Genomic DNA, 21798 nt, shown 5'->3' on the forward strand with positions numbered 1-21798 from the left:
TCTGAGGTGTTGCCGCCCTGGCCTCTTGCGTCCAGCGCCGTAAAGCAGGCTCACGGTTCCTGAGAGGAAGGGCTCAACTCTTGAGCAATTCGGAACTACCAAGGTGAGGGACACAGCCCTGGGCTCCTTCCCCGTGTTTTACGATTATTGTTCTCCTCAGGCGCCGCCTTCCCGCTCCTTGGCTCCGCCTGGAGGCGCGTTCCGGAGCAGCTACGCCGCCGGCCTGCACTTTCGTCTCCACGCGAAAAGGTTCTCGCCCCCTCTGGCACCGCCCCCAGAATCTGCGCATGCGCCTTCGCTGCCCCGGTCCGCCGCTCCCCTCCCTTTCCTCAAGCCTTCGGGCGCGCCGTAGGCGGGGCCTTGTAGGGGGCGGGGCCAGGACGCCTCGGTGGGGGCCCGGCCGAGATTAGTTGGTTTCGGCGAGGAGGTGGAGGAAGGAGTCGGGGCCGCCGAGACAAAGCCGCAGCCCGGTGACCGGCGCGGGAGTGGGCCCGGGGCTGCGCGGCGTCCCGGTCGGCTGAGAGGGCTCGCGCGCCGCTCCCTCGCAACAGGTCGGCCACCGAGCGCGCGGCCTCGTCCTCGCTCGGCTTCCCCGGGCCCCGCGACCCCCGGGCCACTTCTCCTCGGCCAGGCCGCGGCTGGACCCCCGGTTCCATGCGGTTCGGTTCCAAAATGATGCCGGTAAGCGGGTGGGCGAGCTGCGGTCGGGGCGGGGGTCCCGGAAGTGTGCGGGACCGAGGCGGCGGCAGGGTCAGCCGAACCTGTCGAGCTCGGGGCATAGGGACATCGAGGCTTCGTCCCGCGCGGCCCCCTCGAGGGTCGCGGTGCTGCCCCGCAGATCAGTGCCGCAGCCGTGGCTGCTGCTCCAAACTTTGCTTCTTGGATTGAGACCCTGTGGGGGCTTGTTTTGAAGGTCAAGAGCCGAGGAACCGGGAGCCTTGCTCTTAGCGTTTTCTTTCTTTTTACTTGTTTAAGCTTTTTACTTAAGTGAAAAAACTTGCCTCCTCCCCTTCTTTTTTTCTTTCTTTCTTTCTTTTTTTTTTTAACTTGAATTTCGATCTGATGTTGGCGATAGCAGCCAAGTCAGTCAACCTTATCTCTTTGGGGAAACAGGTTTTAGTAAATGCAGCCTTAAAAGTTTTAGTTCGCAGGTAAACTTCTGTGCCCCACTCCCACCGCTTGTTCTGCAAGACCTCTTAAGAAAGATGAGTGAATTCTTTAGACATCTGATTTGACCATCAGACCACAGGTGACCTGCAGGTTGGACGGAGTTGTTTCTGAAAAGCCCGTTTTCCTTAGCGAGCGCAAGATCTGGCTGGTTGTGGTGGCTTCTGCAGTCGTGTGTTTATATTTCCTCATGGCTGCTATAATTTCTCTCAGGCAAGATCAGTCTTGCAATCAATTTAAGTTTTTTTAAAATAATAATTTTTACATGTTCTTTGAACAGTGCATATCCGTTTGTAAATTCTCCTCAATCCATAGTGTCATTTATCTACGAAAACAGAACAAAAACTTAAAACAGCTTTTTTGCTTTTGTAAAAAATCCGTGGAATAGAGTGATAAAATTTGTGTGTGTGTGTGTGTGTGTGTGTGTGTGCGCGCGCGCTCTATTTTGTTGTTTTTGTACGTACAAGTGCAGGATGCACTATTTTGTCTCCTTGCCCTCTTGTGTTGTGGAGGGTGTCCTAAATTTTCCTACCTTGTACACATTCACAGTAATTTGATTATCCGAGTTTAGATGGCCTAGGGATGGTCTGTATTGGTAAGAGTCGAGGGATTTGGAGTTGTTAGCTTGCTTACTGAGTTAGGTTTGCGATGTGACTATTCTGAAGTACGTTCTGTTAACCTTTTCATTCCTTGTGTTTTTACTTGACTGTTGTGTAAAGAGTTTTGCAGGTTTCTTGTCAGCTTTCCCTGAACAGTAAAAGGAAAAAATAGGTGTATTTTATTGCAGTCTGATTTCTTCCTGAAAGATCAGTTTACTATGAAGGCGTCCTTGGTATTTGTTTTCCATTCTGTTTTATGTAGGGATGGTTTTCCTCTCAACTACATAGCAGTTCATCAGAATTCTTATAAAAAGTTATGACCCTTGTGACTAAAGTCACTTAGTAGTATGGATGTTTTGACTGCTTTTCTGATGTCAGTAGAATCTTAATAGAATAGGTGTACTATGCACGGTTTTCTAGCTTTGGATTTTTGCACAGCATTAGTAATCCCAAATGTTTAAGAAGACTTTGTCTCTCAGCTTCATCATCTGTAACTGGGGGATGATAGAATTCCAATTCTTGGAAGGTGAGGGTGACTGTGAAGGAAGGGGTTAATACAGTGTTGGCTTGGAAAAGGTGCTAGTAGGTAAAATTTCTGAATTAGCAACAGTGATTAAACATGAGATTCTTAACTCTGTGACACATAAAAATGTATGCATTTTCCTTTAGCAGCCTTGTGGTCTTTCTACAAAAGGTTTACTTTATGTATATGAGTGTTTTCCTTGCATGTATGTCTGTGTACCATATGTGCGCCTAGTGCCCACAGAGGTCACAAGAGGTCATCAGATCCCCTAGAACTGGAGTTATGAATGGTTGTAAACTGCTGTGTAGGTGTTGGGAATTGAATCCAGGACCTCTACAAGAATAACAAGTTCTCTTAATGGCTAAGCCATCTCTTCAGCACCCAAGCTTCATGTTGTAAGTGCTTTTATGCTTGGTTACTAGGGTATTTGAAAATAAAACTGTATGTTGTGTGGTACAACCCAAGACCTTGTATACACACTAGACAAGCTCTCTGTGTATTTTAGTTTTTTTGAGACAGGATCTTGCTATGCAGTACCTGGCTGGTATGGTACCTACTCTGTAGTCCAGGCTGCCCCTTTAGCTCACAGCAGTCCTCCTGCATCAGCATCTGGAGTGCTGCGATAGCAGGCATGGGTGACTATTCCTGCTTTAAAACCATTTTCTTAACTGTGGTTTTCATATTTAGCTTTTAATATGCTTGGGTTTTTATTCTAATATGAGTAAGGTTTTGTTCTATTTTGTTTTTACTTTGGAAAACTAACCAGTTTATCAGGAAAAGCATCATGCTGATGAAAAGAGGTGCATTCAGAACATAGGCTAATTGCCTTGATATACTTTCTTAATGTGCTAAAGTATGTATAATTTATAATTTTACAGCTCTAACCATTTCAAATGTAGTTTTGTGGCACCAAGTGCATTCTTTGGTTGGCTTTGCATTATATTAAATATATAGGAATAAATGGTATTCGTGTATTTTCTTACCAAATAGCCGACTCAAGTAGTTTTCCTTTGTGTGGTACATGAAGTGATAATTGGTTACAAAGCCAGAAGTGAAGATGCATTTTAGCAGGCTAACTAAAAATAAGTAGAGAATCACAGTGGGGCTAATCATAGGGTACTGCTCTCAGTTTCAGATACCTGCCATGGCTAGCATCTCTTGTTCTTTGGCATTTCCACCACTCAGTGAGGAGAAACTGATTTCATAGTTGGCACCTGACCTTCATTTAAGAAGGGTTGTTTGTATTTGGAGAGATGGAGGCAATTATCCGAAACAAAAATTCTCACCCACTTGAAAATTATACAAGATTTCTTTTATGTATTACTTTCATTTTGTGAAGTGTTACATTCAACAAGAATATGTTTTAATGAAAGATCATACATTTGCTGCTCTTTCCAGAAAACAGCATTGTAAAAAATTCTCTTCTATCTGCTATTAAAACAGTAAATTAAAAGCAAAAATCACCTATGAAAACACCACACCCCGTGATCACCACTGCCCCATACAGAAGGCCAGAGAGCTTGGATTTGCCTGTATTGGAGCATTTGACACACTGCTGTGGACAGTGAGGTATGCTGTCCTGTATTATCTGACAGTGTCTTGTACACAATGCCTATTGTGAGTGAGGAACTGAACTTGAAAAAAAAAAAAGGATTTCATTTTAATTATGTTTAAATAGCTGTATGTGCCTGCTGGTGACTGTTTTGCATGTGCAATCAAACTGAATGTCGTCATGCTACAGATAATGTTTTCCAGACACAGGAGTTTATTTTTAAAAAGCTCAGTTCATCTGACCACGGTTTAGTTTTAGATTTGTGGCGTGTTTTCTGTCAGTGCTGCAGGGGCGTAATTACTTGAAGCTGTTTTGTGGTGCTGGAAAACAAAATCTGATTCTTTGAGCTTCTAGGATCTGGTACAGTTAATGGTTCTCTCAGTGACTCCTTTAGCACTTTGACACCTGGTCTGCGCCTTTTCTGTTTCTGCAGTTTTGCTTTTTGCAGAGCCTAACTTCTGCTTACATACTCTATTTTCAAAAGTCTTTTTTTTTTTTTTTTTTTTTTTGCCAAAATTTTTCAAGCTGAAATTGTTTTTAAGTTACATATGTGGAGCATAGAGCCTGTGTGGCTGTCCTGAGCTCTGAAAGAATTCCTTCCAGCGGAATAGAAACCTAAGATGGTAGCATATATTGGGTTTTATTCCAGAACAAAGTTTGGGTTAAGTTTTTAAAGATGAGTTCTTATCTTTAGAGAATTGTAATTCTCAAAGGCTGTTGAATCATCTGTTTTTTAAAATGTGCAAAAGATCTCACTTTTCATGTGCTTCAGTTTTGTGGCCTTGTGACTTCAATTATATTACGTGCGAAACACATTTAAAAGTTTCTCGGTTCTTTTTTTTTTTTTTTTCCTTTTAGAGAAGCTAAACTTAGTGTAAAGAAATGTAAGCAAGCATGTGCTGCTCCATATTTTAAAAATTCAAGTGAATTAGCTTATGTGGGAGAGGCCTAGGAAGGCCATCCTTACTATTGTAGGAGGGACTGGCAGTCCCCTCTTCCTAGCTAACTCAGGGACAATGAGGACTTTCTGTGCTGAAGCTCTTAAGGAATACTGTTGCTGTTGTCTCCTGGTGATCTCCGGCAGTGTGGCCCTCCTTTAAAGGCTTCTAAAAGCTGTCTTAACATGGAGGGAGCCCTTGCGAAGTCAGCTTCCTTCAGCTCAGACAGGATAACTGAGTAGCAGGGCGTGCTGGTCAGATACATTGTCACGTGCTATAAACCTCTCCCTGGATTTCTCACTAGCAAGTGTCTCTGAATGAGAGGCATGGGATGTAAGAGCTTAGGAATCCAGAGTGTTCTTTCAGCTCATGCCACTTAACCAAGCCAGACACTACTTAAACACTGGGCTTTGATAGTGTACAGCACACATTTTTCTTTAATCAGAATTGAGAAAACATAGATGAAATGGCCACATATGAAATGTATTTTTCGTTGGAGTGCTAAATAAGACTTTTAATATTCTACAGCGTATTGAATGTAGAAGTTTTGGTCATAGGTGCTTTTTAGGGAAGCAGGAAGCATTAAGGAGACAGCATTATTAAAACACTAAATGCTGCTTTATCAGAGAAATGCAAAGTCTTAGTTTTAGATTGTGGGTAAGAAACTTAGCAAGTATACATTTTGGTTGTTGTAGCTTTTTTTCTATGTAAAATAATTTAGACCTTGTTTTATTTAGATTATACTACCACCAAATTGTCAAAAATAAATGTCCAATTAACTCGTCATAACTCCTGAACTTCTGAAACACATTAGTTGCTGTCTTAGAAAAATTTAGAGAGAGGGAGGGAGGGAGGGGGAGAGAGAGAGAGAGAGAGAGAGAGAGAGAGAGAGAGAGAGAGAGAGAGAGAGAAGGTATGTGCATTTGAGCGTAGGTGCCTGTGGAGGCCAGAGGTATCAGATCCCTCGGAGCTTAGAAATTTAGGTAAAGTTCAAACATATCAACTAAAAGCCCTATAGAAAAGTAATATTATAGAAAACTACATTGAACAATTATAAAGTACCCAAATTTAAAAAGATGGCTACCAAAACAAAACAAAAGCTAGGTGTGGTGCTGCAAGCCTTTAATCCCAGCACTCGGGAGGCGGAGGCAGGTGGATCACTGTGAGTTTGAGGTCAGCCTGGTCTACAAAGCGAGTCCAGGATAGCCAAGGCTAATACAGAGAGACCCTGCCTCAAAAACCAAAAAAAAACAAAAAAACAAAAAAACAAAAAAAAAAACCCAAACAAAACAAAACAAAACAAAAAACACCAAACAAACAACAACAAAACAACAACAACAAAAACCCAAAAAAGATGGCTAGGGCGCTTCACTGATGTTCCACTGTGGGACAAACTGAAAACCTGGAGTTGGCAGTGGTAAGGAGGGGTGGGAACCTGTCTCCCCTCGTAGGTCAGTCAGGCAGAAGGCTTCTCTTCAGAGCCTCTTTGCCTAACACAGCCCAGTGACCCAGAGAGCTGTCTAGCTAATCTCCCTGTTGATCTTTCCATTTCATTCAACAGAGTTGGAAGCTCAGAGTTGGTTCAGTACTTTGTTCCTGGCCGGTCTACTGAAGTGAGATCTGAACTAGCTGTTTGCAGGAATGCAGTCCGCTCAAGCTTGCAAGCCCATAGCTTGGGATGTGATACTTCTGTACCCTGCAGAGCAAACAGTTACTGTGTTATTTTGGCTAATGGCTAACGATAACTTCAGATATTGTTCTTCAGAGGCCAGAGAGAGGACTCAGTGGTTAAGGGCTCTTCCAGGGGACTGGAATTGGCTTCCCAGTGCTCAAGTCAGACAGCTCAGAACAGCACCTGCCTGGGGACTTGATGCTCACTGCTGACCCCCACAGGCGCCTGCACACTCTCTCTCATACACACATGTACATAAATAAAAATAAATCTTAAAAATTCTCTCTAGAATGTAACTAATTGTTGAAGTAGAAAAAGAAAACAGATATTTTCTATTTAAGTGCATACTAAATGAGAAAATTGGCTAAGTTCTTACCAAATTCCCACTGAAAGGCAGTTGGTTACTTGCCCCAGGTAAAGGAAATATCTGTGACCTTTAACAAGATTCCTGTCTACTACTGTCAAGCGCTCCCCAGATCCGTCTCCTTCCCAGGGAGAAAGGGCTCGATAGTTACCTTCTTTATGAGGGATGTCTGATAAGTCTCCTGCAGTGGTGGGCACTTTAAACAGGCTTTGAAGGAGATGGTGTTGAAAACAAAGGATGGAATAGAGGCACTGGGGAATACTGAAGACAGGAAACCTGAAATGGCTGGGCTTGTTCTGCAACCATTTCTAGTTGGTTTGATGGTACAAAAGGACCTGAGGAAGTGTAGCTGGTGTGAGTTGGGGCATCTCTTCTTGCTCACTCAGGACTGCCCGTATGGCGAGTGCAGTGAGGACTGATCTCAGTGGACTCAGAATTGGATCATGGGTCTTCATGTTTTTCTCATGATGGCTATTTGGGGACAGTCCATGTTCAGTGCATGTTAAGTGAATACACTTAGCATTTCAGGCTCCTTTCTGAGTGTCATGGATACAGAACAGGACAACTTCCAGGGATCCAGCTTGGCCTGTCAGGCATGCACAGCAAGCACTTATCTGTTGAGCTGTCTCGCTGGCCACCAACACTGTTATTTAACGATGTCTAGGATCTTTGGTGTTTTGGTTGTTGCCCTTTAGAGCCAGAACCACAGATGTTTATGCTCCTTCCTTTCTTTTATTTTCTTTCAGCCATTTGGTCAGGTGCACTTAGACCTTTTATCTCCAGTCTTTTTTTCTTGGGATGATGCAGTGCTCACCTTGATTGTTATTTTTGCTCCAGTCTATACAAAATTGTGTGTTCCTTTTGTTATTTCTGAACAACTGTTTTTACCTCTCCAGGATTCTCCAAGACAGACCTCTACTACAGCACAGTAAACTCCTCAGCCAGATACCAAGTTCCTTTGTTATCTCACTCAATGAAATTAATCCTTTTTGTGTCAAAGGTACATTCAATTTCAGAAGTTTTAGCTACCTACAGGAAGTGACCAAAAGATTCAAAACACCAACATCAGCATGTGGAAGAGAGCATCTGGTCATCCTGCCTTCTGGTTTTTCTCCTAACACAGTTGTGTCCTTTTGTGTCTTACTGGACATAGCCAGCTCTACTCCATTGGACTTCGCCATCTTTCTGCGTGAAAGGCAAAATGAAATATTTAACAGTACCTTCATGTAATCACAGAGTAGCAGTGCCCACTTCAGGGGTGTTAGTCTCACCGCAACATTAATTGCACAGCATAGTTGCAGACAGGAAGACTTCATTAAATACCTTTTATTTTTTATTCATTTGTGACTGTGACAGCTGCTGAAAGCAGAGTGACCTCAAGGGGCATTGCTCTGGCTGATGTGTTTGGATTTTGACAGAATCAGTTTAGGTACAGTTGACAAGTAGGTTTTTAAATTTGTCTCCAGATAGGCAGTGCTCATCCCTTCATTTGAGACATTGTCTAGCTTTGAAAAAGCTCACTTCGAAGTAATGCTATGTGTTTACAGGTAAATGTTTCTTGAGGCATGCATGCTACCCTCATGTTTAGTCTCCTGTAAATTTTCATGAAGTGCTAAATCTCCGACTCAGTGTCATTAGTTTACTCAGGCAGACACAGATTGCAGTTGCTGTGTGCAAGGGCTCAGCGAGCTCAGGGAGTGCGATGTGGGGTGGGGGAGTGACTTGACTGGCAAAGAGCATTTACCTCTTCTGTAGTTGGGTGTTTGTGTAGGAGCAGCTGGAGGAGGTTTTATGTCTGAGTTAGCCTAAAAATTGTAGGGATGGCTTCAACATGAGGGAATGGGCAGATAAGCTGCTCCAGGAGAGAAGTGAGGAAAGCGTGGATTTTAAGTTTCTTCCATTGTGATTTGAGGCTATTTGGAGTAGATCATCTAATGTGAGTTTTAGGTCTTTCCCCTTGATATAGGGCTTTCCTATGTAAGCCAGAGTGGCCTGGAACTTGGGATGATCCTTGTGCCTCAGTGTCCTGGGTGCTGAGGTAATAGGTGTGAGCTATAGCACTCAGCTGAGCTTTAAGCACATAGAAACAAAGCAGAACAAACAAAACAACCTCCAAAATCTGAAATCCTGAATGTGGACAGGAGGACATGAGTAGTAAATTTCACATCTGACCTCAGGTGAAGTGTAGCAGTTAAAAATGCAACCTTTATGGATGGTATGTGTATTAGATACATAAAAACATAAATTTTATGTTTATACTTGAATCTCTTTAATAAGATTTTCATGGGTATTTGCAAATGCCCCAAAATACAGAAATAAAGTGAATTCTGGAACATTTGTAGTCCTAAGCCTCTTGGGTAAGGAATACTCAGTCTTTATTTCCTATAATTGATTTGCAATTACCTGAAATCAAATCACGCAAAACTGCTCTAATGACTTCCCCAGCAATAAAGCTTACACTCCTTACTTCTTTAAAAAAACATTTTATTTATCTATTTTTATGTGTATGGGTGTTTTGCCTACATGTATACCTGTGTACCATGCACGTGCAGTGCCCATAGAAGCCCAAAGCAAACTGGGACAGAGTTACAGTCATGAGCAACCGTGTGGGTGCTGGAAACTGGATCGGGAGTGTTCTGGAAGAGCAGCCAGGTCTCGTAATCACTGAGCCATCTCTCCAGCCCAACACTCCTTATTCTTGACCTTCCATAATCCAGTGGTGTGTTAGTAATCATGTGTTCCTTTTACTTGACCTGTGTCTGCACAACAGGCCCTCAGTACATGCTAATGAGTGCATGGCTCAAAGACATTAAAGGTAGCAGGGAGCTGGTGTTAGGACGAAGACAGACCAGGAGTTTCTTTTGAGTGACTGACTTTGATGAGTACCATGACAAAAGCAGACCAGGCTGGCCTCAAACTCAGAGATCTGCCTACCTCTGCCTCCCAGAGTGCTAGGATTACAGGCATGCGCTGCCACAGCTCTTAATCTGCTTATATAGGAATGGTTATGTTATAAGACAACAAAAACCAGTAGGTTTCTTGCTTATAAAACAGTATTTTTCATGTATAATCCCCTTTTGCTTTAATTAAAATAACCACAACTTACTGTGTAACCCCCTCATGTTGATTATTTTAGGAAATGATTATCTACATGGTATTGAATGAGTGCCAGCATATTTTATGTATGATTAACCTTCTCACAGAATATTCTTCAGTTGATACTTTATGTGTTACTAGCTAATTCTAACTTCTTATAAGTGGCCCAAGAAATAGTTGCAGATGTGGGGAAAAAAAAGGCTGATAGAGTCTGGTAGACTTAGATTAAAAGTAAGGCAGGTTAAAAGGCAGTATATTTAGTGAGCACAGAAGAGTTTTAATATGATTGAGTATTAATAGAAGATTGGTAGGTAGACTTCATGGCAATTTTCAATGTAACTTGACAGCCCAGAGCAGATTCTAGGTAGGAGAAAGAGCTCAACCAGGATGACAGGCTGTGGTGAGAAGCGACCTTTTGAGATGTATTACAGCTGGGGAGGGGGGTCCTCGGGGAGGCTGGGAAGGGGTTCAAAGAGAAGTGTGCCTGGGGCTCCTGAAGGATGCTCCACGTCCACCGAGGGACCTATGTGATGAATTCTAACTGGCTGGGGCAGAGCATGCCCGCACAAGGAAGCCTGCAGACTTATCTGGTGTTCTCCCTGCCGGCAGAGTGGCCTCAGGAGCAGGAGGCTGGCTGGAATGGTCTGCTCGCCTTTTGAAACCCTCTCAAGTATTGCATAGCTGTGGTCAAGCTGAAAGTCCTCATGAGAGTTTGAGATAATGAAAGAAGCTTTGATTCATGGTGTGTGTGTATGTGTGTGTGTGTGTGTTTGTGTGTGCACGCGCGTGGGTGTGTGTAATCCTTGTTCGGCCCCTGAGCAATACCACAGTCTTTAATTTTTTTATTAAAATATTTAATATTATTGTTTGTGTGTGATACCCCCCCCCCCACACACACACACATGAATGGCAGCTTTGTGGAGGCACTTCTTCCTTTCCTGCAACTTATCCACTGAGGCAGCTCATGGCCTTGCTGTTTCTTAAGTCTTTTCTCTGGGGTTGGGAAGATGGGTCCTTGGGTAAGGTGCTTGCTGTGAAAGGACAGGACTTGAGTATGAATCCTCACCATCTGCTTAAAAGCCAGGTTTGGCCATACACAACTGTAGTTCCAGATCTGGGGGCAGATAGGTAGGTCAGCCAGTCGACCCAGTTGTCAGTTCTAGTTTCAGTGAGAGACCCTGCTTCAAAATGTAAGCTGAAGAACAATAGAGGAAGACACTTGATGTCAGTCTCTGACCTCCATGTGACACACACACACACACACACACACACACACACACCACCACCACCACCACCACCACCACCACCACCACCACCACCACCATCTTTTTTGAGTCAAAATGCTTGGAAAGTATTGAGTCAAAGTATTTTGCAGGGCCAGGTTAAAGGAGCTTCTTTGCATTGTTCTCCAGAAAACCGCCTGGGACTTTGAGTGGGCACAACAAAGTACAAGATTGGAGGGACAGTTCACATTTGCTCTTCATAGGAGCATAAGAAACCCCTTGCTTTCCTCTTAACCTCACCACTACCTAGCAGTTTTGTGGGAAGTTTCTTATGTGTTAGAAAAATTTGAGAAAGATTTTTGTTCTTTTTATTAGATTGTCCATTTCTTGTTGAGGTGCAAGTTTTCTCCTCATATGCCTGATTTCCTCCAGGTAAGCCTCTAGGGTAAGTGTGAGTTTTCACAAATGGCAATTGAAGGTTTAGTGTTAGTCTTTACTCCCTGTCCATTACAACAAACATCCTAGACCCACAGTTCGGTTCTCTTACTCTGTGACTTCGCATGGCTTTTAAAACCAAATTAGTAGGGCAGCAGAGGTGGCTCAGTGAGGAAAGGTCCTCTTTGCCACCCTGACAACCTGAGTTTGATCCCAAGGAACCACATGGGAGGAGGAGAAAACCGATAGCTGCAGGTTGTCGTTGACCTCTGTGCCCACAGTGATTTGTGTGTACCACTTCCAGGACATAAATACATCAAGTAACCAGACTTAAACCTCTGACTCAAAGTACATTTCTGGCAGTGCCCCAATGCTCTCTGTGTGTCCTCTTGGAAAGGCTGCTCGTAATTCCACCTGAAGTAACTTCTCTTTGAAGACGATGCATTCTTCTGTCAGTGAAATAACATTAATTACAGTGACAGCATGTTCTATCACAATGGGGCTTAAACTAAGTCTGTGACCTGTTCTTTTGACTGAATATTATCTGTGCTCTTGTGTTTCTGGAAGTTCTGTATAGGTAGGGCTTTGGCATGAATTACTGTGCAGTGTTCTGGAGGGTGCATTTTATCTTTTCCTGCATGTTGTCCCTCTGAGGCTGATTATTCTAAGAAGCAGAAACAACAATAATCTTATTAGTCATGCTGTCAAGCTGTAAATTATTTTTAAAATTTCAACATTGACTTTTTTTTAATTTAAGGGAAATTGGTGTATGCTGATCTGATACTATCTCCGTGTTTCCATGTTAGTCAGTTGTTTGGACATCTGTTTATTTTGGTTTGGAATCTGGGTTTATTTCACTATGTGTTCCAGGCTGGCCTTCAACTTGAAGCACTCCAGTTTCTGACTCTCCAGTGCCAGTATTATAGGTGTGTGTGCGTGTGCGTGTGTGCCTGGCTTGTTTATTTTTTCAGTTTTGAAGGGTTATAATCTACACCTTAACATTCTGTCTTATAGTTTTATCTTAACACTTTTTAATTCTCTTTTATAGTGACAGTAGTTAGTACCTGGGGCACAGTCCTTCTAATATTTGTATTTTGACTGAATTCTTCCATGTTGCTGGATAGTTTTTCCTTTCATTATTTCCAATCTAACACTAGTGAAAATCTTCAGGCACTTACACTTTTTCTTTCATTGCAACCATTTCTTTGGGATAAATTCTAGGAATAAGGTTATGAAATACAACTACTTTTATAACTTTTGATACATGGTTTACTTCTTTCTTTTCCTCTTTCTTTCTTTCTTTTTTTTTTTTTTTTTTTTTTTTTTGAGACAGGATTTCTCTGTGTAGCCCTGGCTGTCCTGGAACTCATTCTGAGGACCAGGCTGATCTCAAACTCAGAGATCCCCTGCTTCTACCTCCTAAGTGCTGGGATTAAAGGCGTGCCCAGCCTTTTGATGTTGTTGTTCTGTGGCAGAGTCTTCTAGTCATTAAAAGTGAAAAATTGTAAGCCTTTCATAGACTGGGCAAGCCCCCATACTGGCTCACAACCATTTGTAACTTTGTTACAGGGAATCCATTGCTTATGGCCTTAGCAGGCACCTCCTGTGTATAGAGGGGTTTGTGTGTGTGTGTGTGTGTGTGTGTGTGTCCACGCACGTGCGTGCGCGCATACGTGCACAGTACACATTTATACATGCAAACAAACACTAATTACATAAAAAGAATTAAATCTTTAAAGAAAGGGGATTATAAACTGTGTGGTCTTTTGTGTCTTGCTTCTGTCACTCAAGGCAATGGTTTTAAAGTTCATGTCGTCACATGTATGAGATCTTCATTGTTGTGGTTATTTTCATTCCATTGTAATGTTATGGGCGTTTAAGATTTGTTTATTGTGGTGCCTCACATTTGACCATGTCCCCTGGAGGGGGAGACCTGATGGCACTCAGAGGAAGGACAGCAAGTAGCCAAGAAGAGACTTGATACCCTATGAGAATATACAGGGGGACATAATCCCCCTCAGGAACAGTCATAGGGGAGGGGAATAATGGGAAAATGGGGGCAGGGGGGGGGAGGAATGGGAGGATACAAGGGATGGGATAAACATTGAGATGTAACAAGAATAAATTAATGAAAAAAAAAAAAGATTTGTTTATTGATTGTTTCAGTTCGTTTTTGACTAAAGTTGAGGCAGCATGGTTATACCAAAAATGCACTATTAAATATGTTTTCATCTCACAGCAACGATGTGGGAAAGTAATATGCGTGAAAAAAATGGTACTTTATGGTTGTTAGTTTCATCATTGGTTGCTTAAACAAAATTTACCATATAATAGTTGGCTTGGAACTTAAAATTCTCCTGCCTCAGTTTCCCAGGTATGAATGCTACCATATCTGACTTTAGAATTTGTTTGATTTTTCATAATGGTTACTCAAAAATCACTTGGTCTGAACAAAACAGTAACTACTGAACCGCTGCTGCTGCTGCTGCTGCTTCTCCTTCTTCTTCTTTTTGCTTCATTTCTGGGAATTGAAGTGTAGTTTTGAGAATACTTGGATCATTAGGAGAGCACATTTGTAAACAAAACTAAAAGGAGGTAGCAGTGTGCAGCGCTCACCTGCCTGCTGCCTTTACTCACACCTGCACTACAGTTTAACCTGCTGCCTTTACTCACACCTGCACTACAGTTTAACCTGCTGCCTTTATTCACACCTGCACTACAGTTTAACCTGCTGCCTTTATTCACACCTGCACTACAGTTTAACCTGCTGCCTTTACTCACACCTGCACTACAGTTTAACCTGCTGCCGCCTCTTCTTTCTCTTCTTCAAGGGAAGGAAGGAAAAAGGAATTGGTGTTTGTTGGAAACAAGTCTGCATTTCATTGTCTTTATAGCATTTGAAATACAATTACACGTTGTCATTAAAGTCCATCATTGTGGTTAGATTTTAAGTTTAGAGATTTGAAGTGATATTTAACCTTTACAATTTAGAGGAATACTTATGACTGAATAGGAAATGGTTGACATGATTTTAAAAGAATGTTTTAAAGGTATAGTACCTTCATTTTGTTCTCATGTTTTCCAAGAGGAAGAAGCAGCAATTCTTCATCATCTTCCTGAGGCCCTTGACAACCACGGATCGATTATGATTATTATCATGATGATGGTGGTGGTGGTGGTGATTTGCCTCCAGGGGCCTATAAATTAAAATCCAAGTTTCTTGTTTGGCCTTTCACAGTGGTTCCTGGTAGGTTCTAGACCAGTTGTGCACCATCTGGGACTTATTAGAGATGAAGTCTCCGCCCCCATCCTACCCCTGCTGATTCAAAACCTGTTGGGTGGGTTAGCAACCTGTGTCTAACAGCCCTCTGTCCTTGCCAACACTTCAGAACCACTGCCCATAAAGACTTGCATAATGGTCTCTGCTTGTTCTTGTAGTCTTTTCTTTTTCTTCTCTCTGCAGAGGCCTCACCTTCCACAAATGTGACCAATTTGTTCCTTAGTGGGGCCTTTGTTCTCTGTGTGACATACTGCTCAACCTTCCCTAGGCTTGTTTGTGACTCTCTTTTTGTTTTTTAAGGATAGTGGCTGCTTGCCTAAGAGTCCTCCCAGCATTATAGAGAGGAGCTCAGCTTTTCAGCTGGTATTTTCTGCCCCACGGTTCCTTCTTTTATCTCACCTTGTGCCATAGGAGGGTGACTTCTGTGTGTGCACCAGAGCTTCATAGCCATCTGCTTCTCCTTGGGATTGCTCAGTGGGAAAGAGGGGCGAGAGGGAGCCAACTTGAGTCCCTCCCTGTGTCTTTTCCATATAGCTTTCATGTTCTCCTTCTGTCATCCCCTTCTCTCCCTCCCTCTGCATTTTGTTCAGTATTAACTATTTCAGCAGAGACTGCTGCTACCTTAGAGTCCAGACCATAGGTCATCTATAAATGTTGAGTGAACAGAAAGAATATTGAGGTCAGAAATAGAATGATGGTGGTCAGATGTAACTGAAAAAAATCAAGTCTACAGCTTGTTGTATACTATATGCAGGACCATTTAGTGATACCTGATTAGAACTTAACTGAAACACACTAAGGGCAAGATGGTGTGCCCTGGGCCAAAACATTTTGCTGAAAGGCAGAACTAGCAATAGCGACAAGTGTGGCCCTGTGTGTGCTACTGATGATGGTGACACAAAGTTCTATAGCAGTTGAGAGCTCAGTCTCTGGAGGAAACCAGCCTTCATTTTAGATTTTGGCTTTGCCATTTCATAGCTTGCAGACATTAACTTGCTCTAAGTGTGTTACTGTTAAGGGCTGCAATGCATGTTGTGTGAGGAAGCTTGAGGTGCTGAAGGCTCACTAACAAAGACAACCCTTGTCTACATGGCACTCATATTTGTAATGAATGGTAAGCTCATGATTATCAAGTACAGAACCTACTCAGAGGGAGTGGCATGTGCGAGCATGCGTGCGTGTGTGCATGCATGCATGCGTGCATGCGTGCTGTTGGAATTTCAGGTGAGGTGGCCAGGAAGATGTTACTGAGAGGGTGACACCTGTGGAGACAAAGAGACAGAAACAAGATATGTTGCTTAAGAGCGTGCTCAACAGGAGTAGGAAATGCAAAGTTCCAAGGTGGACTCAGGTCTGGCCTGTTATGGTAACAACTTGGAGGACTCTGGTAGAAGAAGTGAGGAGTTGTAAACTTAATGGGTGGCAGTGTCGTTAGTATGGGCAAGACATATGGATCTTGTTGTCTGTAGTCAGTGTTGGCTTTTATTGTAGTACCTAATGAAATGGCAGCTATTAGGGAGCATAAGACTCATTTTAAAGATAAGAGTATTTCAAAGAGGTGCCTTTCCTAAGGCATTGGGTAGAACAAGTGTGGTGTTCTTCTTAGATCTGTTCAGAAACCCAGCAAAATGCCATTGCTAGTCCAGCAACTTGGAATTCAGCACAGGTATTGATATCACCGCAGCTGGTCTTTATGGGGAAGAAGGGCATTGGCTTAGGAACTTGCCATTCACACCAGAGCTCCATGGGGCAAGTACCCTGGGAGGAGCACCTCTCATATTCTTATAGCAGTGGTGCTTTGAGGTAAAAGCTAGATTGTGGCTGGCTAAGTGGAGGATTTCCTAATGTTTTCCTACCCAAAGCATAGACAGTGTGAAGAGTAGAAGATAGATCACAAAGAGTTGTACTCTGTCCTTGTTTCAGTAGCCAGGGAGATCATTGCTCTGGGTCTTTTTCTTCATTGATAAAGAAAAAATAATGCCTATTTTGTTAGTCTGAGAGATGACTTAAGTCTGATGGATGATCCTGTGAAAGCAGTGGGCAAGACAGAGTGCACAAAGTCTCTTATGTAGCAGTGCTTAGTTGCTACTGTAGTGTGTGTAGTGCCTGTTCTTCTATCTGGTATTAACTTACAGTGAAGACAGTTCTTTTGAAGCTTTAAACTTCAGAGAAAGTTTTGGTGTGGGTGGGGAGTATGTGGAAATACTACTTAATACCTTGTTGCTGTGGGTAAGTATGCTGGGTATTCTGGCCCAGCAGCAACACAGTAGCATTCTCTGAGCTTGATTAATCATTACTTTCTCCAGTGTTGTCCAGACACTATGTGTAAGGAGCTTACCTGCAGCCTGTTGGCTGAGTTAAGGCTTAGGACTCCATACTTGATGCATACAGTTAGCAGAGTGCACAAAGCCTGAGATAATTAGCTTGAACACTTTCAGTTCCTACTAGGAATCTTGACAGCATTTCCTCCTTTTTATATGACCTACTTACTATTTTAACAGAATCTACTTCTAATGGATTACTTTGTATGTGATACATGTTTATATGAGTTAGGGGATGCCTTTGCAAAAAGTGGAGGTTAAGTGCTCCAGGGAAACAGGCTGTAGCACTGAGGAGCAGAGCCCAGGTACTTCCAAATCTTTTGGTCCCCAGTGTGATGTCTGAGTTGGTTTCTGTGTGCTGCTCTTCACAAAGCGGCTGGGGCAGCTTTCTCACTGGGATGATACCCAGAGGAGTTTCAGCCTGCAAGGGTGGTCAGGTGACTTTTGGCAAACCCTGTAACTCTGATACTGCTATGTCACTGTGACCAGACTGTAGTTTCTACATACTCTACTTTTATTTTGAGTCCTAAACCACATACTTTCTCAGTGATCACTATAGTCTCATTTGGTTATTTTGAAAGACAATATCCAGGTCTATTGTTTATCAATTTCCCATACATTTCTTTATTCTGCATGACAGTGGGATAACTCCTTACAGGGTTATTCTTCACATTGATGGGCACCAGTTCACATGGAGGAAGTGGTTTGCTGCTTGTGAGTTTCTTCAGCTTTAGAAATTAACAAAAATTTTAAATAATTTAATAGGCATAGAAATGTGAATTCTCAGGTAGCAGTGCTTTTTAAGCTGTTTGCTTTTACTAGGAGAAAGACTTACAGTGAGGTTTAGTTATCTGTTGGACTGAGTTTATATACAAGATCATTTAGGTTTTGATAAACTAGCTAATTTCTACTTACTCTCATACTTTAGAGTAGGTATTGAATTTGACTGAAACATTTCAGTTAAAAATTTTTGGGAATAGTTAATGTATGCATGTGATATAAAGATAAATTTTCCTTGTATGTTCTGGCTCCTGTTTCTTGTTTCCCACCATCAGAATCCGTACTTACTCTTTTTATATGTCCTTCTAAAGAGAAGTGTATCCATAATATGTATGTGCGACATTCACTCCTGAGAGGTCATCATATTGAAGCCAAACTTAGTGCAGAACTCCTGAACTAAGCAATCCTCCTGCCTCAGCTTCCCAAGTAGCTTGGACTACAGGTGTGTTCTACCATATCAGACATGTATAATATTATCTAATCAACTGTTAGAGGATTCATGAAAAGATTTATTTGATGTCTTGATCTAGCTCAGTTTTTGCTAAATAAATAATACAAATGAAACTGGCAGAAAAAGATTTGCTTTGTCCTTTTATCTGAAGGTGGCCTATGGCTGTCCTGTGGTGTTTCCAGTTCAGCAGGCAGTCCCTTGGGGAGGACCCAGTGCTTTGGGCCTAGCCCAGTTCCACCCTTTGTTTGCCGGCAAGGATCTAAGGGAAATGCCACCTGGGGAGACAAGACAGGTAATGGCTTCTCTCTATTTCAGATGTTTCTGACAGTGTACCTCAGTAACAGCGAGCAGCATTTCACAGAAGTTCCTGTTACACCAGAGACACTATGCAGAGATGTGGTGGATCTGTGCAAAGAGCCTGGAGAGAGCGACTGCCATCTGGCTGAAGTGTGGTGTGGCTCTGGTATGGACCTGGCTTTCTGCTTTCTGCTTTGGTTCTGTGGTCTTCTGCTGCCTTTGGGTTCTAGAATTGGTACTGTGGGGAGTGTTCTTTTTCATCTATAGACAGCAGGACAGCCCGCACCTTAGAGGATCATGTGTTTGCTCAAAGTTTGGTGACATAAAACCGCCTTTTCTTTCTCTGCAACAGAAGGAAGTCACTGAACAAGGACAGGTGACAAAAGTGTTGGGTGGAAGCTTCTAGGATACTTATGGTCAAGAGCTAGGTACTCAGGTTTTTGTATGTTTACACTTTGCTTTCTGGGCATTGGTGGCACAGGCTTTGAATCCCAGCATCTGAGAGGTAGAGGCAGGCAGATCCAGAACAGGCTACACAGAGAAACCCTGTCCTGAACCTGCCCCCCACCAAAAAGGAAAAAAAAAAAAAAAAAAAGCTTTACTTAATTAGAATTTGAGTCTTTCTTTCCCTTCTATTTTCTCCCTTGTCTTCCCTCCCATCCCCTTTGATTTTGGCGATTGTCTTAGTTTCCTGTTGCTGTGATAAAATACTCAGAAGCAACTTCTGAACCACACAGTTCAGGTTGTCATCCAGCATGGTGGGCCTCACAGCAGCACGATCGTGAGGGACTGGTCATGCTGTAGCCACAGCCTAGGAGCAGAGGTAGTGAATGCTTGCTGGGCCAAGACCTCTAATCCCAGAACTGAGAAAACGGAACAAAAGAAAGAAAGAAACAGACAAAAATCAAATCTCAGTCCAAGGCTTTAAGTGTATTCATTCCCTTGTTGCTTCACTCTCTAAATGTTAAAGCCTCCCCTCCCTCCTTCCCTCCCTCCTTTCCTCCCTCCCTTCCTCCCTCCCTCCCTCACTTCCTCGCTTCCTCCCTCCCAGGTTTGTAGTGCTTTGGGAAGAAGTGGAGTGTCTGTTCAGAATTTTACCCCTTTTGTGGGGGACTGTAGAACTTGTGTGATTGTAGGAAGTGGTTGTATCAGCACTGTTACTGAAAGTAGAAGCCGGACTGCGTGTTGTTTGTTCCAGCCAAGCAGATTAAGTTCGGTGTTGTCACAGAGTTGGCTGCTGAGTGCTTGGCTGCCCTGTGTCTGTCCATGTTGTTTATTTAAGGCTTTGAGAGATGGTGTCTTTGATTACTGATCAGTGTCTAGTTTCATAGGCCATTTTAACATTCTTATACAAATTATATTGATGTCATTGAGAGTTGAGTTTGTGCATTTTCTTCTTAACTAGTACACTGGGTTTTTAAGTCCCCTTTCCTTTCCTAAAGTAGAAAGTTGTTTGTTTTTGTTTTTATAATTCAGCATACATTGTTTCTACTGAAGCTCTCAGCTATTCGAGTATTTAACTGTGTCTTTTGTTTGTTTCTAGAAAAGTTCTGAAAGTCTTACTGCAGAAGGGCCAGATATCTTCTCATTGAAATATTTTTTTTGTTTGCAGATGAAAGTTGCTTTTAGTTTTTTCTTCATATATTTAGGGACTTGTAGGACATTAGTATTAGTGAGAATGGATCTGTGACTGTATAGATCACACAAACCATTGAAACTCTCAGAAGTTAAATGGCATGCTATAGATATGAAGGAGCCACTGACTTAGACTCATAAGACCCTGACAGTGGACACAGACCCTTTCTTTCTATTACTTTATCCTGACTTGACACTGTGGAAAATCTGTGATATATGATTTTTTTGAGTTCTATTAATGAAAGAAAAATTATGTGAAATATGATGATTTCCTGTGTCTCTACCGTAGTTTACATCAAGGGCATATTTGTCTTCCTTTTCCAGGTAGCTAATGTAATTTTTTCTTTTAGAACGCCCAGTTGCTGATAATGAACGAATGTTTGATGTTCTTCAACGATTTGGAAGTCAAAGGAATGAAGTTCGCTTCTTTCTTCGTCATGAACGCCCGCCTGGCAGGGACATTGGTACTTAATATCTTATAAATCATAACTAGAGGTTAAGCTTTTTGTCTCGGGCACTGTGATGCTAGAGAGAGGCATAGGATGAACTGGGGCACGGGGGAGGTAAAGGGAAGAAGGAAGCTAGGAGGTTAGAGCGGGAGGCAGGTTTCTTAGTCTAGACTTGACAGGCAGTGGGGAGAAAAGGAGATGCCGGTTCCTTAAGGGTTTGTATAGTGTGTTCTGGCAGGAAGTCAAACTGGCAGGATTTTGAAGCAGCTGATCACCTCACATCCACAGTCAGGAAGCAGGATCAATGAATATTTGTGCTTGGGTCACTTTCTCCTTTTACATAGTTCAGGGTATGAGAGTGGCCCAATTAAGGCAGTTTCAAGCCTTAATTCACTTGATCAAGATGCTCCCCAACAGGCATGCCCAGAGACTTATTTCATGGGTGACTCTAGATACAGTCAGATTGGTAGTTAACTCTGACCACCATCATGGGGGGTGGGTAAGAAAGGGAGGGCTTATGGGGAAGAGTAGATTGCATCCATTGGCAAATCTCATAATCAGATCAATAAACAAATGTAGGGGAGAAATGAGTAGTTAAAAAGCAGAATGATTAAATATGAAATGTCAGATGGAGACCACTTTCAGGGATTTTTTTTTTCAGGTTAGACCCTGAAAATGAGCCTGATTTAGAAACAGGTTGGGCACAGAATTTAGATGATATCTTGGATGACAGAGTTCAGAATGAAGGCAGACGACTAAGTCTTCATAACTGACAGCTGTAGCCTGAGTTGATATAGGACAGAGAGGACAGAAAGTAGTAATACAAGTGGAGATGTGTGGGCTGCAAGTGTTGTCAGCCCTAAGATGTGGCCTGGCCTGTAAGATACAAGTGAGCCTGTATCAATCTGGGGAAGCAACAGGTTGAAACAGGATTACTCTGTATTTCTAAATATGCTGGGATTTTTAAAGGAAAGGTAAGGATAGTTTTCTTGGGAGTAAGAATGTAGATAGCATCT

The 21798-nt window shown here is 42.5% G+C and overlaps 1 protein-coding gene across 1 annotated transcript in view; it reads left to right on the forward strand.

Moving 5' to 3' along the window:
* Positions 1–425: 425 nt before the first annotated feature.
* The window catches only part of Tp53bp2 (tumor protein p53 binding protein 2), a 47824-nt gene continuing 26451 nt past the window's right edge, over positions 426–21798 (forward strand). Inside the window, exons 1-3 of the mRNA XM_051148053.1 lie at positions 426–681; positions 18717–18864; positions 20684–20797. Coding sequence (XP_051004010.1) covers positions 655–681; positions 18717–18864; positions 20684–20797 — 289 coding nt within the window. The 5' untranslated portion in view covers positions 426–654. The remainder of the gene's footprint in view (positions 682–18716; positions 18865–20683; positions 20798–21798) is intronic.

The sequence above is a fragment of the Acomys russatus genome, chromosome 6 (assembly GCF_903995435.1).
Source record: "Acomys russatus chromosome 6, mAcoRus1.1, whole genome shotgun sequence".
Lineage (NCBI taxonomy): Eukaryota > Metazoa > Chordata > Mammalia > Rodentia > Muridae > Acomys > Acomys russatus.